This window comes from Nerophis lumbriciformis, linkage group LG04 (genome assembly GCF_033978685.3).
Source record: "Nerophis lumbriciformis linkage group LG04, RoL_Nlum_v2.1, whole genome shotgun sequence".
NCBI classification, from domain to species: domain Eukaryota; kingdom Metazoa; phylum Chordata; class Actinopteri; order Syngnathiformes; family Syngnathidae; genus Nerophis; species Nerophis lumbriciformis.
In genome coordinates this window covers 115,289-142,517 of record NC_084551.2, presented here as the reverse complement: position 1 = coordinate 142,517, position 27,229 = coordinate 115,289, and the positions used below count along the sequence as shown (strand labels likewise).

The window sequence follows — 27,229 nt, the reverse complement described above, 5'->3', positions numbered from 1 at the left end:
CACACTAGGTGTGGCGAGATTATTCTCTGCATTTGACCCATCACCCTTGATCACCCCCTGGGAGGTGAGGGGAGCAGTGGGCAGCAGCGGTGGCCGCGCCCGGGAATATATATATATATATATATATATATATATATATATATATATATATATATATATATATATATATATATATATATATATATATATATATATGTATATATATACATATGTCGCATGTCTGCAGCCAAGATGAGTTTTTGCAACCTGTAAATATATATATATATATATATATATATATATATATATATATATATATATATATATATATATATATATATATATATATATATATATATACGTATATATGTATATATATATATATATGTATATATATATATGTATATATATATATATATATATATACATACATATATATATATATATATTTTGGGGATGTCTGATAATGACTTTTTGCCGATATTCCGATATTGACCAAACCCTTAATTACCGATACTGATATCAACCGATACCGATATCAACCGATACTGATATATACAGTCGTGGAATTAACACATTATTATGCCTAATTTGGACAACCAGGTATGGTGAAGATAAGGTCCTTTTTAAAAAAAATACAAAAATAAAACAAGATAAATAAATTAAAAACATTTTCTTGAATAAAAAAGAAAGTAAAACAATATAAAAACAGTTACATAGAAACTAGTAATGAATGAAAATGAGTAAAATGAAGTGTTAAAGGTTAGTACTATTAGTGGAGCAGCAGCACGCACAATCATGTGTGCTTACGGACTGTATCCCTTGCAGACTGTATTGATATATATTGATATATAATGTAGGAACCACAATATTAATAACAGAAAGAAACAACACTTTTGTGTGAATGGGGGAGGGTTGGTGTACTAATTGTAAGTGTATCTTGTGTTTTTTATGTTGATTTAATAAAAAACAAACCAAAAAAACGATACAGATAATAAAAAAAACGATACCGATAATTTCCGATGTTACATTTTAAAGCATTTATTGGCCGATAATATCGGAAGTCTCTAATATATATATATATATATATATATATATATATATATATATATATATATATATATATATATATATATATATATAATTTATATAATACGAGAATCACCACTAATATGCAGTGAGGTTTTTTTTCTGTATTAACGCCCAATTATTTCCAGCCGTTGGCGGGCCACATCTGGCCCCCGGGCCTTGAGGTTGATACCTGTGCTGTACAGTTTCATGTAAAGGCTTAAAATTTGAAAGCTGTCATCTGATTGGTCAACTGTTGGCCCGCCCTCCGGGTAACGGACCAATCCAAAAGCGAGCGCACGGCCATGTTGAATTGTCAATAATTTGAAAGAAGAGACAAAAGAGTGTTATTAATAACGCTTGTGGATTTCTTTAACAAAAAAAGACGACACTTTTCCCCACATAAAAACACCGCTAAACGTTACACACGTAACGTTAAACCGTACAACAGCTGAAAATACACATTGTTTGGATAGATGTAGCAAACTTAAGGTAAGGTGACCGAACGCGAGCGAGCTAGTTAGCATAGCGTGCTAACTGTTGTTAGCTAGCAGAAGTTGGCACTTAAAGTTACAAACTTAAAAGTTTCCTCACATATTTCTCGGGATTCATGACACGTACTGAACTCGTCCACCCAAACAAGGCCGGAGGTCGTCGTCGCGGTTCGCACGCAAGCTGGAGAGTTGAAGACGCATTGCTACGTTAAAAGTTTGCACAATGTATTGTTAATGGCGGAGATTTGTCCACTTTCACTTTGACAACCAAAAGGGACAAGCGGTAGGGAAATGGATGGATGGAACTGTGTTGTATAACATTAACACACGCTGCTTACCTTTGCTTTTATGTGATGTCAATGTTAAAACTTCCTTATTGTTTTGTGTATGCGACGTCGATTAGTGTTGGCATTAGCACAACATCAAAGTCGCAATGAGCAAGATATATATATATATATATATATATATATATATATATATATATATATATATATTTTTTTTTTTTAATTGCTTTGTGATTTATTAATTTTTTTGTGTCATATTACAGATTACCTGGATTTGAAGCACTTTCCAGACTCCTCTCAACAAATAGCAAGAAAAAGAGTCCAGGTGGAATCATACAAACTAAACCACAGCAGTGCAAACCAAAAAAAGAGGAATCGGGTTTACTTAATGTATAACATCAAAGTCTAACATACAACATTTAACATTTTTTGGTAAAGATAAGATGACTTTTTAAGATAGACACCCTAAGTGGAACATTAGTGTGTGTCAGGTCATTTATTTATTCATATGAATGTTAATTTCTCCTTTTTTTTGGGAGAGTTACCTTGTAAATAAACTTAATTCACACGCAGGGCTCTTCTTTTCAAGGGTCCTGTTGCCAGATATTCCCTAAACGCAAGCGAAAAAGAGCAGTGCAGTTTTTTGTTTTTTTTATTATTTTAGTTTCTACTACTACTTCAGCGATCAGGGACACAAATCACTGTGGAGAACATTGGCGACATGGCTACGGCAAGCACAGCAAACCCTGCAACGATGTTGGCCTTAAGCCAAGCAGCGAATGGGCAACACGGAGAACTGACCAAGCTTGCCGCGGCTCCTCCACAGTCGGGATTCAGTGGGCAGCAGCTGCCTTCAAGCAGGACCAGTATTCCTCAGAGTAGTAGGGGCATCAAGTAAGACATCCATCCTCATATGTCCTTTTATTCAAGATGTGACCTACTATGGCAAATATGATCATTTATCTTTTGGGTTCATTGATTTTTTTTGTAACCTTTTTTTTTTTTTTTTTTTTGCATTTCCTAGGTTTGGGGATGACTGGAAAAAGTGCCTAGAACTTCCTCCAAAAGACAACCGAATGAGAACATCGGTAAAGTAGCCCTATTTGCTCTAAAAAACAAAAAAAAAATTAGTGTTTTCGAAATATAAGGCCACATTACCTTTGATTTGATTTTGAGAAATAGGAAGAAAATTGGAGAAGCGTTCGTCTCGTAATGGGGACATTCCTGTTTTAAGCAGTAGTGAAGTGTGTAGTTTCAATCAAAAGAAAGACTTGTTGGACTGTAACAGCAAAATATGGAGCCATATTTATATCCAGATCTACACTACCGTATTTTCCGCACTATAAGGCGCACCGGATTATTAGCCGCACCTTCAATGAATTACATATTTCATAACTTTGTCCACCAATAAGCCGCCCCGGATTATAAGCCGCGCCTACGCTGCGCTAAAGGGAATGTCAAAAAAACAGTCAGATAGTTCAGTCAAACTTTAATAATATATTGAAAACCAGCGTTCTAACAACTCTGTCCCAAAATGTACGCAAATGTGCAATCACAAACATAGTAAAATTCAAAATGGTGTAGAGCAATAGTAACATAATGTTGCTCGAACGTTAATGTCACAACACACAAAATAAACATAGCGCTCACCTTCTGAAGTTATTCTTCATTCGTAAATCCTTCGAATTCTTCGTCTTCGGTGTCCGAATTGAAAAGTTGCGCAAGCGTGGTATCCAAAATGGCCGGTTCCGTCTCGTCGAAGTCATCGGGAGTCAGTGTCGCTGTTGTTCTGTGAATCCTGCCTTCCGGAAAGCTCGGACCACAGTTGTGACCGAAATATCTGCCCAGGCATTTACGATCCACTGGCAAATGTTGGCGTATGTCGTCCGGCGCTGTCTGCCCGTCTTAGTGAAGGTGTGTTCGCCTTCGGAGCTGTGTGAAAAAAGCCACCCGGCCTCTTCGCGTAAACTTCCCTTAACCACTCGCTCATCTTTTCTTCATCCATCCATCCCTTCGAGTTAGCTTTTATGATGACGCCGGCTGGAAAGGTCTCTTTTGGCAAGGTCTTCCTTTTGAATATCACCATGGGTGGAAGTTAGCATGGCAAGCTAGAACCACAGTGAAGGATGACTTCTCATTCCCTGTGGTGCGAATATTCACCGTACGTGCTCCCGTTCCACAGGAATATCAGTTGCTGTGAAATACGGTAGTAATCCGTGTGCGGATGGAGAGATTGCGTCTTTTTATGAACCGGATCCTTTTCGCTTAGTAGGAGCCATTTTGTGGTCTTTACAGATGTAAACAGGAAATGAAACGTACGGTGATATCCGCGCGTTTTTTCTTCTTCTTCCGGGGGCGGGCGGTAGCTTACAGTAGAAGAAGAAGCGCTTCCTGTTCTATGGGGGCGGGTGCTTACCTTGGCGGTTGCTTGCGTAGAAGAAGAAGCGCTTCCTGTTCTACCGGGAAAAAAGATGGCGGCTGTTTACCGAAGTTGCGAGATCGAAACTTTATGAAAATGAATCGTAATAAAGCGCACCGGGTTATAAGGCGCACTGTTAGCTTTTGAGAAAATTTGTGGTTTTTAGGTGCGCCTTATAGTGCGGAAAATACGGTAAATTGAAGTGAAGTGAATTATATTTATATAGCGCTTTTTCTCTAGTGATTCAAAGCGCTTTACATTGTGAAACCCAATATCTAAGTTACATTTTTAAACCAGTGTGGGTGGCACTGGGAGAAGGTTGGTACAGTGTCTTGCCCAAGGACACAACAGCAGTGACTAAGTTGGCAGAAGTGGGGATCGAACCTGGAACCCTCAAGTTGCTGGAACGGCCACTCTACCAACCGAGCTATACCGCCCCAAGTAAATATACCAGGGTTTCCCCTAGATTGCCAAAATACCTGTGGTGGTGGGGGTGTGGTTACAGCGACAGTGACGTCATCGTATAATTTGCTAAATGAAATGAAAATTATTTGAAAATGCTAAACAAATGTATGCATATATTTAAAAACAAATTGGTGATAATAATTAGTATTAACATGTGTTTAAATTATATAGCTTTGCTATATTTTTAATTGTTGCTGCTTATTGTACTTTGTTGAGAATTTTTCTAATTTTTTAGGGACTTTTTCTTTATTACAAATCCAGCATCTTTTTCTGTTATTATAGAATGTACTTGTGTTTAGAGACTCTACTTCAGTCCCTTGACGTCCCCGACGAATGAGTCAAGCTGCAGCGAGCATGACGTCACTCTTGTTTCGTGCTGCTGCACCGGTTGGACTTTCTCTCCTTAAAAAGCCTGTCCCCTTAGTATTTTCACATTTTGTTGATCGCTGTCTGCGTTTATTATATCTGGGATATATTAAAAGTTACGTCCACACAGCAGACATGCTGACTACGCACCAGACAATCCGCTGTGTCTTTACTTTACTTTGTCACAATATCTGGTTTCGGCAGCGAAGAATGAGGAAGTGTCGCTGTGTGTCCAGGGAAGAACAGAAACAATGTGTTTGTACGGGAGGTCAAATCTGTTGGAATTGGGACGGTTGTTATTAGAGATGTCCGATAATATCGGCCTGCCGATAAATGCTTTAAAATGTAATATCGGAAATTATCGGTATCGTTTTTTTTTTTTTTTTATCGGTATCGGTTTTTTTTTTTTTTAATTTTATTTTTTGTATTAAATCAATATAAAAAACACAAGATACACTTACAATTAGTGCACCAACCCAAAAAACCTCCCTCCCCCATTTACACTCATTCACACAAAAGTGTTGTTTCTTTCTGTTATTAATATTGTGGTTCCTACATTATATATCAATATATATCAATACAGTCTGCAAGGGATACAGTCCGTAAGCACACATGATTGTGCGTGCTGCTGCTCCACTAATAGTACTAACCTTTAACAGTTAATTTTACTCATTTTCATTAATTACTAGTTTCTATGTAACTGTTTTTATATTGTTTTACTTTCTTTTTTATTCAAGAAAATGTTTTTAGTTTATTTATATTATTTTATTTTATTATTTAAAAAAAAAAAAAGGACCTTATTTTCACCATATCTGGTTGTCCAAATTAGGCATAATAATGTGTGAATTCCACGACTGTATATATCGGTATCGGCAATTAAAGAGTTGGACAATATCGGATATCGGCAATAAGACATTATCGGACATCCCTAGTTGTTATCATACAATTGGCAATAAAAGATAATAATAGCGTCTGACTTTGTGACTTCTTCTGGAGGCTACAATACGTTGTACTACTTTAATGTGTAAAAACTCTTATTAGGGCGTGGCGGCTATGATTTTGCCGTGGCGGGTCGCCACAATCAATTACCGTATTTTTCGGACTATAAGTCGACGTTTTTTTCATAGTTTGGCCGGGGGTGCGACGTATACTCCGGAGCGACTTATGTGTGAAATTATTAACACATTATTGTAAAATATCAAATAATATTATTTATATAATGCGCGTAAGAGACGAAGAAAATGTCCGCAATCGTCACACACACGTCAGCAATCGTCACTCACACGCCAACCAATAAGAATTCGGCGGGGGCGAGTCATGGCAGAAGTGCATTGTGGGCCATGATATGCTAACTGCTATATGCTATACTCTACTGCCGGAACTATTAAAATGGATCACATCAACAATCGCGGTAACTTATAAAAACTGAGAAGGACTGAACTAAAATGGCACCGAAAAGGAAATCATAAACTGCAGATTACAAGCTGGACGTAGTGAAATATGATGCAGAGAACAGCAATCAAGCAGCAGAAAGAAAGGACGCTAGCGGGGCGCATAACAGAGGCGACACCGAGGAAAAAGATTTAATCGGATTTAGCGTTCTCATTTGGTTATTTATGCCTCATATAACGTACACTTATTCAGCCTGTTGTTCACTATTCTTCATTTATTTTGAATTGCCTTTCAAATGTCTATTCTTGGTGTTGGATTTTATCAAATAACTTTCCCAAAAAAATGCGACTTATACTCCAGTGCGACGTATATATGTTTTTTCCTTCTTTATTGTGCATTTTCGGCCGGTGCGACATATACTCCGGAGCGACTTATAGTCCGAAAAATACGGTACATCAAAAGGAAACCCTGTACACTGTATCTACAGTGCATTTATTTACAGCATCAGTCATCAATATTACATACAATATATGCAGATTTTTAACGCTGTGTGTGTGTTTTCTACTTTGTCAATGCCAGGATGTGACCTCCACTAAGGGAAACGAATTTGAAGACTACTGCCTTAAGAGGGAACTCCTCATGGGGATCTTTGAAATGGGATGGGAAAAGCCCTCTCCAGTCCAGGTACATTCTATGCAAAATCTCTGTATTTTTTTGGGGTATCTTAAGGGGATTTTTAACAGAAGTGGATATTAGATGTGTTTAACTTGTTTGTTTTGTTAGTTGGAGTTTCGCTAAAATTTGGTGATAGGTGATACGTTAATTAACAAGAACTCAAAACAATTTTATTGTGTGTATATAACTGGCAATACAAAAGTTCTGTATATATTGACTTAGACTTATCCCGGATTTCCACAGGACGCGTGGCATAATTGCCACGCCGGTGGACTCTTTCCGTGTTTATTCAAGTCAATATGTCTGTTCCCACTGTCAGGTTCAAACACTGATGACATATATTAAACAGACAAGAAGCAAGGAATCATGCAGAGACAGAGTTCAATTTAGCTCAATGAGGAGAGACTTATTTGGCTGTACACTTAGTTACAGTTCCAACCTACACTCTAAGGTCCAGTCCCACGTGCTCCTCTGTTTATTTGGGAGGTCCCTGGTTACATCACTGAGGAAGGGGGTAATTTCTGCAGCCCCAGTTAGACACAATATATGATTATTCAGAAATGCAAATGTGCTGACACTCGTGATATCACCCTGTCTCTGCTTTGTCTGCGTCACGGTACTCGATGTTTGGCCTTCGCAGTCAGCAGGCGCGGTCTCGACACAAACACTGATACGAGACGACTCGCAATCCAAGATTGCAAGTTGTCCCTTTGCACAGATAGAAAAGTACAACTTCATCACAATTGATAACTATAGCAACAGCCTTTAAGCATAAGAGTTGTGTGATAATTTATACATAATTATTCTAACACCCACAGCCTGCAAAAACGTCATGGTAGTGCCGTTCCAGATCCATGTGCTAAATATATGCAGAGCCTCTATATATGCCGGCCGCCGCAACACGGCGGATCAATTCAGCTAAAATCTGCCTGTGTTGTACAGGAAGTCATGCACAAACATAAAATAAATTATCCGGTTTATTTTAAAAATAAAAGTCTGTCTTCAAGGTGGATTGTATTTTACTCTTTGAAACGTGAAGTCATCTTGTCAAAAGTTTTCAGACGTAATTTTCCCCTTGTTGACCCAAATGCTGATACCGTGTGTCCAAAATTAAAGAATCATATACAGGCATATCCCCGGCAACTATGTGCGCATATGGGGTCCTATGTCAAATGCCAGCTGATTAGGACTGGGCAATATGGCAAAAAATGATCACAATTAATTTTTTTATATCATCCGATCTCGATTAATAATATCACAATTTTTTTTTTTTTTAAAGCGGATTGTCCCGTGCAGGATTATAACGAGTACTGCATCCCTACTGTTTACTGCTACAGTATCTTGTAACAAACATTTCCCACATGTTTGATTGAGGTAATATATATGCTGACAACTGTCATTTTGTCCATATCTATGATTGTGCAACAGTACAGGTAACCCACGCTGCGGTCCGTACCTGGTTTTAGGGCTATAGTTTTGCTTATTTTTCAGTACGTTTTGTGGGAGTAAAGAGAACAACATGTTTGCCCCTCAAAGTTATTTTGTTTTCTTTGGTTACTGCAGAATGTTTATGACGACAAGCAAAGAATAATAGGTGTAGTGAATATTATAAGACTTTCATTTTAAGTTAATATTTACTAAACAACACTTTCAAATGGTAAATTATTATTTGTATTCTTTAATCACATGTATACATCAGTGCTTCTCACCAGTGCTTTGGCAAACAAGCGATGACCCAGATTGTGAAGTTTTTTTAAAACTCAAAATCTGTATCTTATATTAAATGAAAAACATTAAAATGAAGTTTGAATTTTAAGTACCGTAAAATAATGTATAGCAACTAGGGGTGTAACGGTACACAAAAATTTCGGTTCGGTACGTACCTCAGTTTAGAGGTCACAGTTCGGTTCATTTTCGGTACAGTAAGAAAACAACAAAATATACATTTTTGGGTTAATTTACCAAATTTGCAAAATCTTCCACTAAAAATATTTTTCTTAGTGGAATATTTGATGGGAAGTAATCGGAACTTTGGATAGGTCAATAATTCATTATAGCATTGATTTTGTTTTAATATTATGTTTTGAACAATGACCGTTTGAAAGAAGAAGAAAAACAGCTTTGTTTTATTAGTCAACATAGCAACTTTTTCTAAATTACATTGAACCTTTAAGCTTTTTTATTTCTCTTTTGTTATGTTTTTGTTTATTTTAATAGTATTTTTAGAATATGCTGTGGGCCGCAAATGGCCTCTGGGGCACACTTTTGACACCCCTGCTATAGACAATAAAAAATTAAATGTGATAAATCTATGGATAAAAAGCAGAGCCTGGCGACGCATGCGTGTTTATCATAACTCTCTTGCTCTCTCTGTCTCTGCCCCTCCCTCACCAATGCTGCTGCGTGCACAATTTGTTTTGTTTTTAACCCCTTCTTAATCCTGAACGTACATTGAAAATACACGCAACCCTAACTCAAAATGCCGGACATTTGAGGCATTTAAGAAACTCCGCCCTGACAGCTCTGCAAAAGAGGACATGTCCGGTGCAAAGAGAACGTATGGTCAGTCTATCGTAGCCCGTTAGCTGCTAGCATGCCGTGTGTTGTGCCTCGGTGTGCATTGTTTACACAAAGTGCGGTACGCTACTTAATATGTCCATGTGGAAACTCGTTTGGTACACCTCCGAACCGAACCGGAACCCCCGTACCGAAACAGTTCAATACAAATACACGTACCGTTACACCCCTAATAGCAACACATAAAACAAGTTTTATGATTATTTCAGGAACAAAATGTTTTTTGTTTTTTTTAAATCCACAAACAAAAAGAACACAAAAGGTGAGTGCCCCTAAGAAAAGGCATTGAAGCTTAGGGAAGGCTATGCCGAACTGAACTGGCTACAAATTAAACAAAAACAGAATGCTGGACGACAGCAAAGACTTACTGTGGAGCAAAGATGGCGTCCACAATGTACATCCGAACATGACATGACAATCGACAATGTCCCCACAAAGAAGGATGAAAATTGCTAAAACAAAATAGATGCGGGAAATATCGCTCAAAGGAAGACATGAAACTGCTACAGGAAAATACAAAAAAAGAGAAAAAGCCACCAAAATAGGAGCGCAAGACAAGAACTAAAACACTACACACAGGAAAACAGCAAAAAACTCAAAATAAGTCAGGGGGTACACCTACTTTGAGACAAGAGCTATATTGATGCATGCTTGGTTATGGTTTGAATTCATATCCAACAATTGCGAAAACGACTTTTTACTGTCAACTGAGTTTCGTTTTTTTAATGATTTCTGCTGGTGGTTTTTCAATGCAAAAAATGTGCCTTGGCTCAAAAAAGGTTGAAAAACACTGGTCTAAAAGACATACCCGCCATGTATGATCAAGGAAATATGTTAACAGCTAAACACCGTGATTGAACTCAAACTAATAGCGATCAACGATCACAATCATATAATCCCTACAGCTGACACAGAGGCCGTAGAAGCAGGGGTGTGGTTTGTGGGAGTTGTGTGTGTGTGTGTGTGTCTACAACGCTCGCCAGGGATGATGTTACAATTGTGATGTTGCTTGCTACAAAGAAAATAGAGGTTGTTTTGCAAGGCAAAACTGTCTTTTTCACGAATCAAGTCAATGTCGTCACAGACGTGGCCGCCTCTGGCTGTTGATTGACGGCAAAGCTCGAAACGTTTCACAGTGTTTACTTTAGCACATGATTATGCACAGGTTTGAGAGATCTCCTAAAAGTCAGCTCTGTTTTGCTGCACGTCGGAGCTGCAAAAGAACAGCGGTAGGGATTACCAGATGGCAGTGACGTTTGGTAAAAATCACGCATCGCAGCCATGACGTTTCCTGTGGAAATCAGGGGTTAGATAAAGTTTAATGAACCACAAGGGAATTTGTTAGACACAGTAGCTCAATTACAATAGGAAAATAAATCATAACTAAACACCCACAATGTCACAAAAAAGAGGTTGAAAATAATAAATAAAATGTATACCAACAATACGAGTCAGATTGTATTTAAAAACAGCTGCAGAAAAAATGGGGCAGCATAAAAGTAGTTGAATTATAAGTAAATACAACTGGAAATATACATTATTATCAAAGAAAGGTGCGGTACTGTCGAAGCAGTTCAGTAAAAGACAATTATACGACACCTACTCAGTAGCCTAGTGGTTAGACCTGTTTGTTATCCCTTTTTTTCCAAATGAGATTGCTAAACAACCAACCTGTTAACTAGAATCGAAAATGGAATAGTGAAATCTTATCAACCCAAAGCCTGCACGGTGGCCTTTTGGTTAGAGTGTCCGCCCTGAGATCGGTAGGTTGTGAGTTCAATCCCTGGCCGAGTCATACCAAAGACTGTAAAAATGGGACCCATTATATCCCTTGCATCAAGGATTGGAATTGGGGGTTAAATCACCAAAAATGATTCCCGGGCGCGGCCACCGCTGCTGCCCACTGCTCCCCTCACCTCCCAGGGGGTGAACAAGGGGATGTGTCAAATGCAGAGGACACATTTCACCACACCTAGTGTGTGACAATCATTGTTACTTTAACTTTACTTTTAACTTTAATTATATCAAGAGTTACCTATTACTGTACGGCGAGTAATTTTACAGCTGGATGGAGTACGGAATGAAGGAGTTCTTGCATCATACACTATGGGAGCTAAGGTGGAGAAGCCTGTTGGAGTATGAGCTGCGCTCTCCCTCAATTGTCTGGTGGAGTGGTCAGGTTGTCCATGATGGAGAGCAGTTTGTCCAGTGTCCTCCTGTCCCTCACTGAGATAAACGAAAACGCCTCCGACTGCATGCCAATAGTTTGGCCGGCTTTCTGGATCGGTTTCTCCTGCCGACTTATGTCAATTTTGCTGGTGTTGCTCCCCCAGCAAACCACAGGGCACCGGCTACCACAAACTGGTAAAAAGATCGCCAACACCTTGCTGCACACATTAAAGGACATGTTTATATCATTTTGGAAAATTCTGTTTCTCGGAAAAGTTAACGAACAATTGAACTTAAACTGATGTTTGACTTCGCTGGCTTCAAATATCTTTTCCGGGTGACAGTTTATAATGTGGCGACTTGTCCAGAGGTTGTACGCTGCCTTCCTTGACATTGAGAGAGACAAGTGGGGAAAAAATAGATGGATGGATTGAGGATTTATCAAGTAGTTTTTCAGTATACTGAAATTTTACGTGTTAACATTTTTTTGGATGATTTAGCTTTGTGCCGTGTGACATGACTGACTTGGTCTATGTCGCCTTAGAAACGGTCGAGACAAAAGTGCTGCGCTTTGCTTTGCAGAACACAGACTTTCCTACCTCCGCCAAAGAGGTTGTTTTTGCCAAGTTTTGTTTGTTAGCTCCATACCTCACATAGTTGTTTTTTTCAGGAAATAAAGTTAAAGTACCAATGATTGTCAAACACACACACACAAGGTGTGGTGATATTTGTCCTCTGCATTTGACCCATCCCCTTGTTCACCCCCTGAGAGGTGAGGGGAGCAGCGCCCGGGAATCATTTTTGGTGATTTAACCCCCAATTCCAACCCTTGATGCTGAGTGCCAAGCAGGGAGGTAATGGCTCCCATTTTTATAGTCTTTGGTATGACTCGGCCGGGGTTTGAACTCACAACCTACACTCTAACCACTAGGCCACTGAGTAGGTGATGTTAAATGTTAAAAAAACAACTATTCTTCTTATACACTACGAACACTTCACTGCCTGCTTACAGCATTCCATGCCCCCACCTTGCCGCCCCGCACTGCGCAGCGGATTCTGGGAGATGTAGTTTATTTTTAGACCTGGCCACCGCTAAAGCGCCAGAAAAAAACGACACACCAAGTTTCACCGTCGCATTATTGTAAAGACTTTGAAACCGAAATACCACAGTTTCTACAATACCGTTACACTCCTAATCCATAGCTCCTAATAGTTTTACAGGATATCCAAAACCTTGAACAATGTGAATGAACACAATAGTCCTACGCCGGCTGCAGTGATAGTGTTATGGATGTCACAATCATGCTGAAACATGGATGAGTGGAGTTTGCATGTTCTCCCCGTGACTGCGTGGGTTCCCTCCTGGTACTCCGGCTTCCTCTCACCTCCAAAGACATGCACCTGGGGATAGGCTGATTTGCAACACTAAATTGGCCCTAGTGTGTGAATGCTTGGCTATCTGTGTTGGACTTGTGATGTCCAGGATGTACCCTGCCTTCTGCACAAGTGCAGCTGGGATAGGCTCCAGCCCCTCCGCAATCTCGACTGGGACAAGCGGTAAAAAATGGATGGATCACAAAATTTTAATTAACATACTTTTTAATACTTCTAATGTTACATATTAAGTATGAACGACATAAAGGGGTCATTATGATTTTTTTCAACGTTTAAACACTTTTCTTCCGGTTTCTTTGGTCTTTAGCCTGGATTATGTTTTACAGACCATCTTCATGCTGCTTTCTTACCGCCTCTTCAGGGTGCACCGTTTTGTGGGCGGTCTTATTTACGTGCCTCCACTTTGAGTGAGTCTTCTACTCGTCATCGCTGTAGTTTTTAGTGCTACTGACAGATATAAGTTAGGACTATACGCTCTTTTGTATTATAAATGGCAACAGTAGAGGATGTGTCTGCATGTACGAGCCAGTCTGCCCCACAACAAGAGGATAGAGAAAAAAAGGAACTTATTAACCACAATTTCGGACTACAATGGCAATGCTCTTTGGGTAAACCTCCACCATATATGGAGATTAGGATTTATGCAGATCCCAAATACACAAAAACAGGTACCAATAAGTAACAAAAGTTGGTTTTGCATAACAGTTACCCTTTAAGGAGGCCTGGTGTGATAGGTGTGGTCATTTCTAACCAGTTACCATTAGGAATGGGAATCGAAAACCAATTCCCAGGGTTTCGAATCCTGTGAATAATTTGTTAACCATTCCCTTATCGATTCCCGTGGGCACGTATGACGTCACCACGCACAGCGTAGAAGCTGGAAAGCTATTCTCGAGTGAGGATGACAACAGAGCAACTTGCGATATTTCATCAAAGAGAGGAAATACCACAAGAAACAATAGCGCACACAGCATGGGATAACTTTGGAATAGAGCGTTTTCAATCCCGCCCGAGCGTAAAGCGAATCTCCACCAGCAGTGGCAACGTAGCACTTTGTCTGCTGTTATTACTGCAGGTAAGGTACACTATCTATCAAAGTGCCTTAATTATAAAAACTGCTATTACTGGAAAGATGCTATACATGATGAGACAGCGTCTGACTAAAAGGCTGCACGCCTCCCTCCTATATGAAGCGTAATTAGTCTGAAAAAATGCCTGTTCGTCCTGAAAAAGCAGGTGTGCTTATTTTTCTGCAAAATAATGATTAATGTTCATAGTTTATGGTTACAGGATTGCACAATGTAAATTGCACAGTTCCATTGGACTTGATTTTCCTGTAATTGTCACTGGCTGTAGTAGTTTTACTTACGGTACTTTTGAGTGGTGCGCTCATATTATTTGTTTTGTTTGTTCCAACAATAAAATACACTTCTTAATTTTATACATTAGTTATTCTCAAAATATTCTTTTTTATGGAGAAACCTGGCACCCCATCAAGGCTAGGGGCCTCTTAAATTGAGTTTGTACACTTATGTTTTTTCTACACTAAACAAAGCTGATGCTAATCAATCTGTTTTTAGCCTTTTTATCCTGGTGAGAATCGATAAAGAACCGAATTGTTCGGCAAAATCTAAAATGGAATCGGAATTGTAAATACCCTATCAATTCCGATCTCTAGTTACCATGCTTTAGTATTTCTTTGAAAATGCATCATTTTTGACATCCATTTCATCCATTTTCTACCGTTGGTCCTTTTTGGGGTAGCAGGGGGCTGCAGCCTATCCCAGCTGCATTTGGGCAGAAGGCAGTGTACACCCTGGATTAGTTGTTGGAATGAATTTCAAAAGATCAATAGTGTGGCAAAGAGGAATGTGCGAAACTGCCCCAAAATAGGTGTGCCCTTTGTGGCATTGTATTCAAACAGATTTGAGGCTGTAATTGCTGCCAAGTATTGAGCAAAGGCTGTGAATACTTATGTATGTATGACCGTTTATGTTTTCCTTTTTAATTTCATATGCAAAATTGAAGAAGAAAAAAACGTTCACTTGGTAATTATGGAGTATTGTCTGGAAAATTTTGAGGACAAACATGAATTTGGAATTAGGCTGTAACATAACATGTTGAAAAAGTGAAGCACAGTGAATATTTTGTGGATGGACTGTAACTTAAGGTTATTAAATGATCTCATAGGAGGAAAGCATCCCCATCGCCTTGTCGGGCAGAGATATCCTGGCTCGGGCGAAAAACGGAACGGGAAAAAGTGGAGCCTACCTCATTCCTCTGTTGGAAAGGATAGACCTGAGGAAGGATCACATTCAAGGTCAGTGTGTTTCCCCCTCTTCAGCTCAGGTCTTAAAAAAAAAAAGGTGAACCTGGACTAACCTTCTCCACACATGTCATCAACCCTCACATTTCATCAGCCCTCCCACTTGTGTCTCAATCCAGCCTTAGTAGTAGTGCCCACCAGAGAATTGGCGCTGCAGATGAGCCAGATAAGCATTCAGCTCAGCAAGCACCTCGGCGGAGTCAAGGTGATGGCTACCACCGGGGGAACCAATCTAAGGGATGACATCATGCGCTTAGACGAAACAGGTATTTCTAACAATTGCTTGAGTGTTTATAGTAAGGCATTTGTTTGTGTACCGTGTTTTCCGGACCATACGGCGCACAGAATTATAAGGCGCACTGCTGATGTGCGGGTCTAGTCATGTTTTAGTCATACAAAAGGCGCACCGGATTATAGGACGCATTAAAGGGGTCATATAATTTTTTTCTAAATTGTAAACACTTCCTTGTGGTCTACATAACATGTAATGTGGTTCTTTGGTCAAAATGTTGCATAGATTATGTTTTACAGATCATCTTCAAGCCGCATTCTGACGTTTTGTGGGCAGTCTCATTTACGTTGCTCACCTTTGGCAGCGTCTTTTCTCCGTCATCTTTGTTGTAGCGGTGTAGCGTGCAAGGACGGGAGTAGAAGAAGTGTCAAAAGATGGAGCTAACTGTTTTGACTTTCAGACTTTACTTCAATCAATAAGGGAGCAGCATCTCCTCACCCGTGGTTTACTAGTATAACAATAAAACAACGGCAGAATTGTGTCTCGTGAAAAGCCGTCCGACCGGAACTCTCTAATAACTAACGTTCCTTGGGTGAATTATGTAAACTCACTATACCGGTATGTTTTAGCGCTTTCATGGCGAGTTTACTGACAGATATAAGTAAGAAAATGACACTACTTTATATTAGAAATGGCAACAGCGGAGGATGAATGTCCAATAACAAGAAGATGGAGAACAATAAGAAGCTTATCGAGTAAGGCAGGGGTGTCAAACTCAAATACAGAGTGGGCCAAAATGTAAAACTGAACAAAGCTGCGGGCCAAGATTGAACAAATTAACCTTTTAATAGGGACCCAATCAAGTTTTGCATTGAATATTGAACAAACAAGGCTTATATAACTTTATAGTGACATGCAAAATCGAGTTTCAAATAATAATAGTAATAATTAAAAAATATCAATGGCATATCAAATACTATTTAAATAAAAATTTAATGCCTCTTTTCTATTTGCAGCCCTCTGAGGTTAATATCAACATTAACGTTTTCCACAGGCTAATACATTTGAAAATGAAATAACAATGAATAAAACAACCATTCAGGACTTTAAACTGCTCAGTTTGCAACACACTGATCTAATCTGATGTGCCCAAGCCAGATACCTGCCATCTTTTCTTGGATGCAAGTTCATTAATGTCGGTGCTCAGGCTTTGAGCTGAGGCAACCTTCATTATCAAACGAAGGTGTTCATCAGTCATTATATCTCGTAGTCCACCTAGACCAAAGTCATGGTGGCGTGCCTTAAAGGCACTGCCTTTAACGTCCTCTACGAGCTGTCGTCACGTTCGCTGTTCATCCATTCTAACAACGTGCCGGCTCAGTCACAAGATATGTGCGGCTTCTGTACGGACACACACGTGAATGCAATGCATACTTGATCAACAGCGATACAAACACATTTCGGGAGAACATTCGCACCGTAACACAACATGAACACAACAGAACAAATACCCAAAACACCTTGCACCCCCGCTACCACATGGGCTCAGGAACACTTCAGAAACCCACTGTCAGTAACTACAGTTGGTCGCTACATCTGTAAGTGCAAGTTAAAACTCTCCTATGCAAGGCGAAAACCGTTTATCAACAACACCCAGAAACGCCGTCGGCTTCGCTGGGCCTGAGCTCATCTAAGATGGACTGATACAAAGTGGAAAAGTGTTCTGTGGTCTGACGAGTCCACATTTCAAATTGTTTTTGGAAACTGTGGACGTCGTGTCCTCCGGACCAAAGAGGAAAAGAACCATCCGGATTGTTATAGGCGCAAAGTTGAAAAGCCAGCATGTGTGATGGTATGGGGGTGTATTAGTGCCCAAGACATGGGTAACTTACACATCTGTGAAGGCACCATTAATGCTGAAAGGTACATACAGGTTTTGGAGCAACATATGTTGCCATCCAAGCAACATTACCATGGACGCCCCTGCTTATTTCAGCAAGACAATGCCAAGCCACGTGTTCCATCAACGTGGCTTCATAGTAAAAGAAAAGAGTGCGGGTACTAGAAGTGAAAACCAGTGGTAGTCCAGACCTGTCTCCCATTGAAAATGTGTGGCGCATTATGAAGCCTAAAATACCACAACGGAGACCCCCGGACTGTTGAACAACTTAAGCTGTACATCAAGCAAGAATGGGAAAGAATTCCACCTGAGAAGCTTAAAAAATGTGTCTTCTCAGTTCCCAAACGTTTACTGAGTGTTGTTAAAAGGAAAGGCCATGTAACACAGTGGTGAACATGCCCTTTCCCAACTACTTTGGCACGTGTTGCAGCCATGAAATTCTAAGTTAATTATTATTTCCAAAAAAAAAATTGAGTTTATGAGTTTGAACATCAAATATGTTGTCTTTGTAGTGCATTCAATTGAATATGGGTTGAAAAGGATTTGCAAATCATTGTATTCCGTTTATTTACATCCAACACAATTTCCCAACTCATATGGAAACGGGGTTTGTATTCTATTGCATTGTTTGAATTTGTTGCTCGTGTCTGCTTTTTGCAGTAAGATTTTCGTCTTTGCTTGCTGTACAATAGCCATCTTGGCTTGGTTGACCACCACTGGTTTTCACTTCAAGGACGTAGCAATAGCCGACTTTGGCCACATGCTTATTTATCAACACATAAATTGTGCAACACAACAGCAACAGAAGAATAATAGCGCCGATGAGTGGACAATAATCAACAGCTGAGTAGCAACATCTTATAGAGCATGCTGGGGTAGCTAAAGCTGCTTGAAGCAGTTCTATAGACTCTGCTGTTCAGATGGAGCTATTGCCATCTTGTGGAGGAAAATGACATCACAAGATTGCCCACCACTACAGCTGTAATACCAATGTATTTTGATCCAGCACTAAACAGGGACCCTGCTTTTTGTTTGCCTTTGTAGGCCACACACACCTGGTCTTTACAAATACCTGCGGTTAATTGAAAAGAAGTGTTAATTTGAGTGTGTATGCTTGTTTCTTTTTGTCCTAAAAGTGCACGTAGTGATCGCCACACCAGGAAGAATACTGGACCTGATGAAGAAGGGTGTGGCTAAATTTGATAAGGCACAGATGATGGTGCTGGATGAGGTAAAATTTGACCTTTCTTGACGTTTAAGTGTGTCATTTGTTGCTCCCTTCAATGAAATTGTTTGTGTTTTTAGGCAGATAAGCTCCTTTCCCAAGATTTTGTGGTCATCATCGAAGAGATTATCAATTTCCTCCCGAGGAACAGGCAGATTCTGCTTTATTCTGCTACCTTCCCCATCAGTGTGCAAACATTCATGGTACTGTTTGACACGATGACGACTTCAAAGTCTGAATAATCAGATTTAAAAATGTGAAACCTTTGCCTCCAGACCAAACACTTGCAGAAACCTTATGAGATCAACCTGATGGAGGAGCTCACCTTGAAGGGCATCACTCAGTATTACGCTTACGTGACTGAAAGGCAAAAGGTTCACTGTCTCAATACACTGTTTTCTAGGGTGAGTGGTAATCACTGCAGCCTCTTCTCTTGTAGCACATGTAAAGGCAGCCTCTTCTCTTGTGGCACATGTAAAGGCAGCCTCTTCTATTGTAGCACATGTAAAGGCAGCCTCTTCTCTTGTAGCACATGTAAAGGCAGCCTCTTCTCTTGTGGCACATGTAAAGGTGGTCCTTAGTTTGTGAACCCAGTCCGTTCCTAAGCAGTGATGTAAGCCAGCTCTTATACCTAAATAATTTCTAGGTCCCTCAGACTGTACATAGAGTATATATAAAATACAGTAGGAAAATGATTCAATACAATAGATCACTTAAATCTTAATCAAAATTTATTTAAAAAATAAAACATTAATTTACAGTAGTGACATAGTTTACGGTACATAATTTTTTTACTGTTCTGAAATCATTATTAACTTACAACTTTTTCTCACTGTCACACATAGTGCTCCAAAACCAATTACCCACTTCTGGCCATAACAATAAATGTACCGGCAGCAAACACAATATTATGAATATATAAATACGATATATTGATATAATTATAAAAAAGAGGGCTAAGATCCTCAGTTACACTTATTTTTATTTACGCGGTTGTCTTGCAGGCATTTCTTCTTTGTTAAAGTATTGCACTGGAAAGGTAACCTCCTCTTCTCCCAGACCTCATTGTAACGACACTGAATCAACAATGCCTCTAGCATGCATGAACATTACTAATATTTATCTTTTAATGATTGGAAACAAAAGCACAGCTTATATTGGTGGGTATTTGTGCCCTCTGAGCTGTTCATGACCATTTTTACTTGGTAGCTTTCCGTTTGGGAGACGTAATGAAGTGCAAAAAGCGAACTAAGAATTGACATTGCCGAGATTTGTCTGTGTCGCTGTCTGACAGTAAGCAGACCCGAAGCTACCTCACACCCAACACTGCTGCGTGGCGCACACACGACTGTATGCTTCTGCCACGAGTGCTCTAGTATCTAGCTCTCAGGTGTATCACTTGTTAAAGGGGAACATTATCACAATTTCAGAAGGGTTAAAACCATTAAAAATCAGTTCCCAGTGGCTTATTTTATTTTTCGAAGTTTTTTTCAAAATTTTACCCATCACGTAATATCCCTAAAAAAGCTTCAAAGTGCCTGATTTTAACCATCGTTATATACACCCGTCCATTTTCCTGTGACGTCACATAGTGATGCCAACACAAACAAACATGGCGCATAGAACAGCAAGCTATAGCGACATTAGCTCGGATTCAGACTCGGATTTCAGCGGCTTAAGCGATTCAACAGATTACGCATGTATTGAAACGGATGGTTGTAGTGTGGAGGCAGGTAGCGAAAACCAAATTGAAGAAGAAACTGAAGCTATTGAGCCATATCGGTTTGAACCGTATGCAAGCGAAACCCACGAAAACGACACGACAGCCAGCGACACGGGAGAAAGCGAGGACGAATTCGGCGATCGCCTTCTAACCAACGATTGGTATGTGTTTGTTTGGCATTAAAGGAAACTAACAACTATGAACTAGGTTTACAGCATATGAAATACATTTGGCAACAACATGCACTTTGAGAGTGCAGACAGCCCAGTTTTCATCAATTAATATATTCTGAAGACATACCCTCATCCACTCTCTTTTCCTGAAAGCTGATCTGTCCAGTCCAGTTGGAAATGCATCTGCTTTGAGTGTCGCAGGATATCCACACATTCTTGCCATCTCTGTCGTAGCATAGCTTTTGTGGGTAAAGTGTGCGGAACAAACGTCCAATTTCTTGCCACTTTGGCATCTTTGGGCCACTGGTGCAACTTGAATCCGTCCCTGTTGGTGTTGTTACACCCTCCGACAACACACCGACGAGGCATGATGTCTCCAAGGTACGGAAAACAGTCGTAAAAACGGAAAATAACAGAGCTGATTTGACTCGGTGTTTGTAATGTGTTTGAGAAAATGGCGGATTGCTTCCCGGTGTGACGTCACGTTATCGCTCAGAGTGAATAATAGAAAGGCGTTTAATTCGCCAAAATTCACCCATTTAGAGTTTGGAAATCGGTTAAAGAAATATATGGTCTTTTTTCTGCAACATCGAGGTATATATTGACGCTTACGTAGGTCTGGTGATAATGTTCCCCTTTAACTGATTAGAATGACGATTTTTGTTAATATATGGAAGTGCGTTTGTAACCACAAAATGTAATTCAGAACGTCATAACTGGAGGACCACCTGTTTTTTTGCCAGTGGAAATTTGCATGGTAAACATGTATTGAACCAGTTTCCTATTGGCAGGTTTTGCATGAGATAACCAACTTGTAGTACTGTTAATGTTAACTTAATTGAATACAAAGGCATTGATCTATATGTTTCTCCTACAGCTTCAGATCAATCAGTCCATCATCTTCTGTAACTCCACTCAGAGAGTGGAGCTTCTGGCCAAAAAAATCACCCAGTTGGGCTACTCGTGCTTTTACATCCATGCCAGGATGATGCAAGAGTACAGGAACCGCGTGTTCCACGACTTCAGGAACGGACTGTGCAGAAATCTGGTCTGCACAGGTATGATGAAGGAATTCATTGTGCACGCCTCAAATGGTCTTGTATAAAGAATGCTTTTGTTTTGCAGACCTGTTCACTCGAGGTATTGACATCCAGGCGGTCAATGTGGTCATCAACTTTGACTTTCCCAAAAGTGCAGAGACCTATTTGCATCGCATTGGAAGATCAGGTGAAGATCACGCAGCTTGCTTCTACCATCCTCTATACTGTCATAGATACTAACTTAGTTTTTTTTTAGGGCGCTTTGGTCACTTCGGTCTAGCCATCAACTTGATAACATCAGAAGACCGCCACAACCTGAAGAGCATTGAGGACCAGCTGGTCACCGACATAAAGCCCATCCCCAGCTGCATCGATAAAAGTCTTTATGTGGCGGAGTTTCACTCTGTGGACGATGACGACTACGATGGCAACGATGAACCCAAAAACACAAAACTCGGTGCAGCTTGAATGAATGTGGTAAGTTGTATTTGTCATATGTCCTAGTCTCGCACAGTTCACTTTGTAAAACCACTGGAAAACCCCCTTTTTCCAAAGCATTTTTCATTGAGATAGCGTTTGACACCTGGCAACCCATTCTTTCACCTTCATCACAAAGAATTAGGCCCCCTATTATGCAAAAGTTGCATTTAATGATGTTCTAACAGTAATACGTGTTGCTAGAGAAAGCTGAAGCTTGGTGTATACTCTCGCGTCATGTAACTTGCTTAAGCGATGCCGTCTTGCCCCCTCTCCCTGTGTACCTTCCCGCAAGTCTTGCACTTCCCAAAAATCCTAGCTTCGCGTCGGAGAGCTGTGATCGGTCACCTTTTGCAGAGGAGGCTTCGAGAGCACAGGAGATCAGACTTCTTGTTTGGAATGCACACATTATTGTAATAAATAAAGCAACAGTGATTGAACATTTGCAGGAAAACAGATATTGTGTAAATTATAGCTTGGTGCGCTCTAAAAAAGGTTACTAAATGTGTTGTTTTTCAGCTTGTGTTGTTGTCCAGAAGAAGTCACAAAGTACAACACTCCCTTTAACTTTCATTGCCAAACATCAATAACACATGAACTTACACATTAACAATATCATGTGGTTAAAGGGGAACATTATCACAATTTCAGAAGGGTTAAAACCATTAAAAATCAGTTCCCAGTGGCTTATTTTATTTTTCGAAGTTTTTTTCAAAATTTTACCCATCACGCAATATCCCTAAAAAATGCTTGAAAGTGCCTGATTTTAACCATCGTTATATACACCCGTCCATTTTCCTGTGACGTCACATAGTGAAGCCAACACAAACAAACATGGCGCTTAGAACAGCAAACTATAGCGACATTAGCTTGGATTTAGACTCGGATTTCAGCGGCTAAAGCGATTCAACAGATTACGCATGTATTGAAACGGATGGTTGTAGTGTGGAGGCAGGTAGTGAAAACAAAACTGAAGCTATTGAGCCATATCGGTTTGAACCGTATGCAAGCGAAACCGACGAAAACGACACGACAGCCAGCGACACGGGAGAAAGCGAGGACGAATTCGGCGATCGCCTTCTAACCAACGATTGGTATGTGTTTGTTTGGCATTAAAGGAAACTAACAACTATGAACTAGGTTTACAGCATATGAAATACATTTGGCAACAACATGCACTTTGAGAGTTCAGACAGCCCAGTTTCATCAATTAATATATTCTGTAGACATACCCTCATCCGCTCTCTTTTCCTGATAGCTGATCTGTCCAGTTTTGGAGTTGATGTCAGCAGGCCAGGGAAGCTAGGGTCGATATTCTTCTCTTGATCATCTTCGGTGGCATAAGGGACGGTGTGAGCCAAGACATCCAGGGGGTTTAGCTCGCTCGTCTGCGGGAACAAACTGCCGCCATTGCTTGCCGTGCTAGCGAGGTCCTTTGTCCCTGAATTGCTCACACACTCCGGCAGATTCAATGGGGGTCTGGCGGCAGATTTCTTTGACTTTATGGTTGGAAATGCATCTGCTTTGAGTGTCGCAGGATATCCACACATTCTTGCCATCTCTGTCGTAGCATAGCTTTTGTCGGTAAAGTGTGCGGAACAAACGTCCAATTTCTTGCCACTTTGGCATCTTTGGGCCACTGGTGCAACTTGAATCTGTCCCTGTTGGTGTTGTTACACCCTCCGACAACACACCCACGAGGCATGATGTCTCCAAGGTACGGAAAACAGTCGAAAAAAACGGAAAATAACAGTGCTGATTTGACTCGGTGTTTGAGAAAATGGCGGATTGCTTCCCGAGCGAATATTAGAAAGGCGTTTAATTCGCCAAAATTCACCCATTTAGAGTTCGGAAATTGGTTAAAAAAATATATGGTGTTTTTTCTGCAACATCAAGGTATATATTGACGCTTACATAGGTCTGCTGATAATGTTCCCCTTTAACTGTCAGGTTCAAACACCGAAGTATCTATTACACAAGACAAGAAGAAGGAATCAAGCAGAGACAGAATTGAATGAGGAGAGACATATTGGGCTGTACACTCAGTTAGTTTCCCCCTACACTCTAAGGTACAGTCCCACGTGCTCCTCTATTTATTCGGGAGGTCCCTAGTTAACATCACTGTAGACACAATACATGATTATTCAGAATGAAAATGTGCTGACACTCGTGATCTCGCCCTGTCTCTGTCCTGTCCGCGCCGAGGTACTCGATGTCCGTCCTTGGTTGTCAGCAGGCAGGGTCTGGAAACAAACTGCTGACACGAGACAACTCGCAAAGCAAGATTACCCGTTGTGTGCCTTTGCACAGATAGAAAAGTACAACTTCAGCACAATTGATAATAACTATAGTAACTGATTCCTGATTACATAGCCGCAGCTGCTTCTAAGGGGACGGGTCATAAACAGCTGCTGCACTGGGTCATAAACAGTTCAAACAAAAAAGGTGCTTTGAGCGGTGTCGGGTTTGCCTCCTCTCTGCTCGTAGATTTCGGGTCCTTCCTGTGGCAGTCCAATAGATCAAAGAAACCGACACCTCCACGGCGCATTCCGTCGCACACAGTAGAGGTTTACAAGCGGTCCGCCTTTTGCTTGACAAGATCAAAGACAGCTTTTGTCTTCACACAGGGCAACCTGAACTCATAGCAAACAAGTTGTGTGATAACTTGCATACAATTATTCTGACACCGGCGATAGCATTTCCGAGGCTATCATTTGAGAGAAGACTTGCCATTTATACGGCGACTTGATGTCCAAAAGTGACCATGCTGGAACCAGCACGGAAGAAAAGTTTAAGGCGAGCTGTGGGTATTTGGAAAACTTTCAAAAGAATAGCTCAGTCACAACATCGGGTGCTGTATACTCGCTAACAGCGAAGCTGCTCAGACAACGCTGATGCTTCAACTTGGATTTTATCTACCAATCTTTTTGCTGTGATAAGACCGGACGTTTTGGGAAAATATGCCAGAGGGGACCTTTATTACAGCAAAGGAGAATGCAGTACCGATAGAGGAGCGCCTCAAACTGCTTGTTTGTGTTAGTGTTAGCGGTGACTGTAACATGTGCAAGGTGGCACTATGCTTCTTTACCTCCCCCAGACTGTTCTACAAATGTCACAAATATACAAGGTAAAAGGATTTCCTCTTGGTTTTTTTTACTCATTTGACTCCGTTTCACCAATCAAACAGAGCCAGGCGGTCACATGATTAACTGCACATCAAGTTTCAGTGGCAAACAACAACAGGCTTAAACTTACATGAACTCAATGTCAAATTTGAGGAAGCACATGGCGGTAAGTAACGTTAGTAGATATTTTGGCTGTCACCGTAGGCTGATGTTAGCTTCCCTGCTATGAATCACTGTCAAATGTACATCGTGTGGGGACATTTATTAACGCACTGCAGCCTCATAGACAGACAGAGACTCACACACACACGCATGTATACAAACACCAATCAGAAGTGCACAGTGTGTTCCCTGGTGCAGCCCACACCTATCAGTTTATGGTTTGCGTAAAGGCTAACTTGTTATTTTCCTTTGTAATCTCTGCCTACTGAGCCTATGGTGCTGTTAAGTTATTGTGGCTCAATTTGCCGTCATTTTTTTTATGTTAATGTATTATTATTTAATATATATTATTGTTTTAGTTGCCTAAGAGATATTCTTGGCTCTGAATTTGCTCATTGCTATTTTTATGTTTTTGTGCATTATTTGTTGCCGTCATCATTAAACGAACAGGCTACTCATCAGTTACTCAGTACTTGAGTAGTTTTTTCACAACATACGTATTTCTTTTACTCAAGTAAATATTTGGGTGACTACTCCTTACTTTTACTTGAGTAATAAATCTCTAAAGTAACAGTACTCTTACTTGAGTACAATTTTTGGCTACTCTACCCACTTCTGTTTCTTATGGGGAAATCTGTTTCACTCGAGGAACGTTTTGGTCGGCGAACCAATTTAAGTTGGTATGTCGAGGTTCCACTGTAAATGTAGTCCAGTGTATGAACACACCAAAGTGCTCTAGTCCAAAGGAGAGTGTCTACTACAAGTGCTAATGGATGTCATCAACAAAATTAAGCAGAGTTTTAAAGTTCTTCAGTCTGCACAACAGAAGTCAAGATAAATGTGCTCAGCACTCAGGTGACAACCACTTACTGTCTCATATTTGAAATGGTTTTTTTCTTGTTTTTCAGGAATAACAGATGGCAATGGGTCTGCCATGTATTTGGCTCAAGACACCATCTGAAGATTTTCTGTTGTCACTTTTCATTTTATGTTTACAGCATTTGCCTAATCTGTACATGTGCATCACCTAGTTTCTCTCCTTTCATTTTTTACATCAACCTCTCCTCACAGTGGAAGCATTCCTTTAGACTGTATTCATTTGACACACTGATGACTATTTTTTCCCAGAAACCTTTTGAATAAATACAAATGTGGCTTTTTTTTTCCAAACGGAAGCATTGCATATCTAAGTCAAATGATAAAGTACATTTTTAATGTATTTTCCCCCCCACATGTTTTCAGGTTTTTTTTTTTTATTTGACAAATGTTGAGTTTGTTTTATTCTTTAATTTAAATTTTGGAATTTTTTTTTTCATTGCTGCCAACTGGACATTCGTAGATACTAAGCATGGATGCAGTTTGAAACTTTCATTCCAAAACGTTGTGGTCAATTGCAGTTCCATCAAGCACCAGTAGGGGCGCTGTCCATCTGTGTTGAGAATGTTGAATTCAAACCGTCATGACCAAAAGTTATTCCTCAGTATAAAAGAAATGGGCAAGGGTTTATTTTCTGTGTCAATGCCATTGCCTCTGGAAGAACAAATAAAAGTGACTTGAGCTTTA

The 27,229-nt window shown here is 40.1% G+C and overlaps 1 protein-coding gene across 1 annotated transcript; it reads left to right on the top strand.

Annotated features, from left to right (window-relative positions):
* The first annotated feature begins 1,343 nt into the window (after positions 1-1,343).
* On the top strand, positions 1,344-27,229 carry LOC133594261 (probable ATP-dependent RNA helicase ddx6). The gene is made up of 14 exons (XM_061947012.1): positions 1,344-1,539; positions 2,089-2,150; positions 2,490-2,719; positions 2,850-2,913; positions 7,047-7,151; positions 15,474-15,603; positions 15,729-15,875; positions 18,878-18,972; positions 19,047-19,169; positions 19,242-19,370; positions 21,740-21,920; positions 21,988-22,089; positions 22,159-22,379; positions 26,575-27,229. Exons 3-13 carry the CDS (start codon positions 2,547-2,549, stop codon positions 22,368-22,370), a joined length of 1,461 nt encoding a protein of 486 aa, XP_061802996.1. The 5' UTR covers positions 1,344-1,539; positions 2,089-2,150; positions 2,490-2,546; the 3' UTR covers positions 22,371-22,379; positions 26,575-27,229.

Excerpts from the sequence above, each read along its gene's own strand:
- LOC133594261 (XM_061947012.1), top strand. The coding sequence starts at position 2,547 with ATGGCTACGGCAAGCACAGCAAACCCTGCAACGATGTTGGCCTTAAGC. Across the intron at positions 2,914-7,046 it reads ACAACCGAATGAGAACATCG|GATGTGACCTCCACTAAGGG; the intron begins GTAAAGTAGCCC and ends TGTCAATGCCAG. Across the intron at positions 22,090-22,158 it reads GCATCGCATTGGAAGATCAG|GGCGCTTTGGTCACTTCGGT; the intron begins GTGAAGATCACG and ends GTTTTTTTTTAG.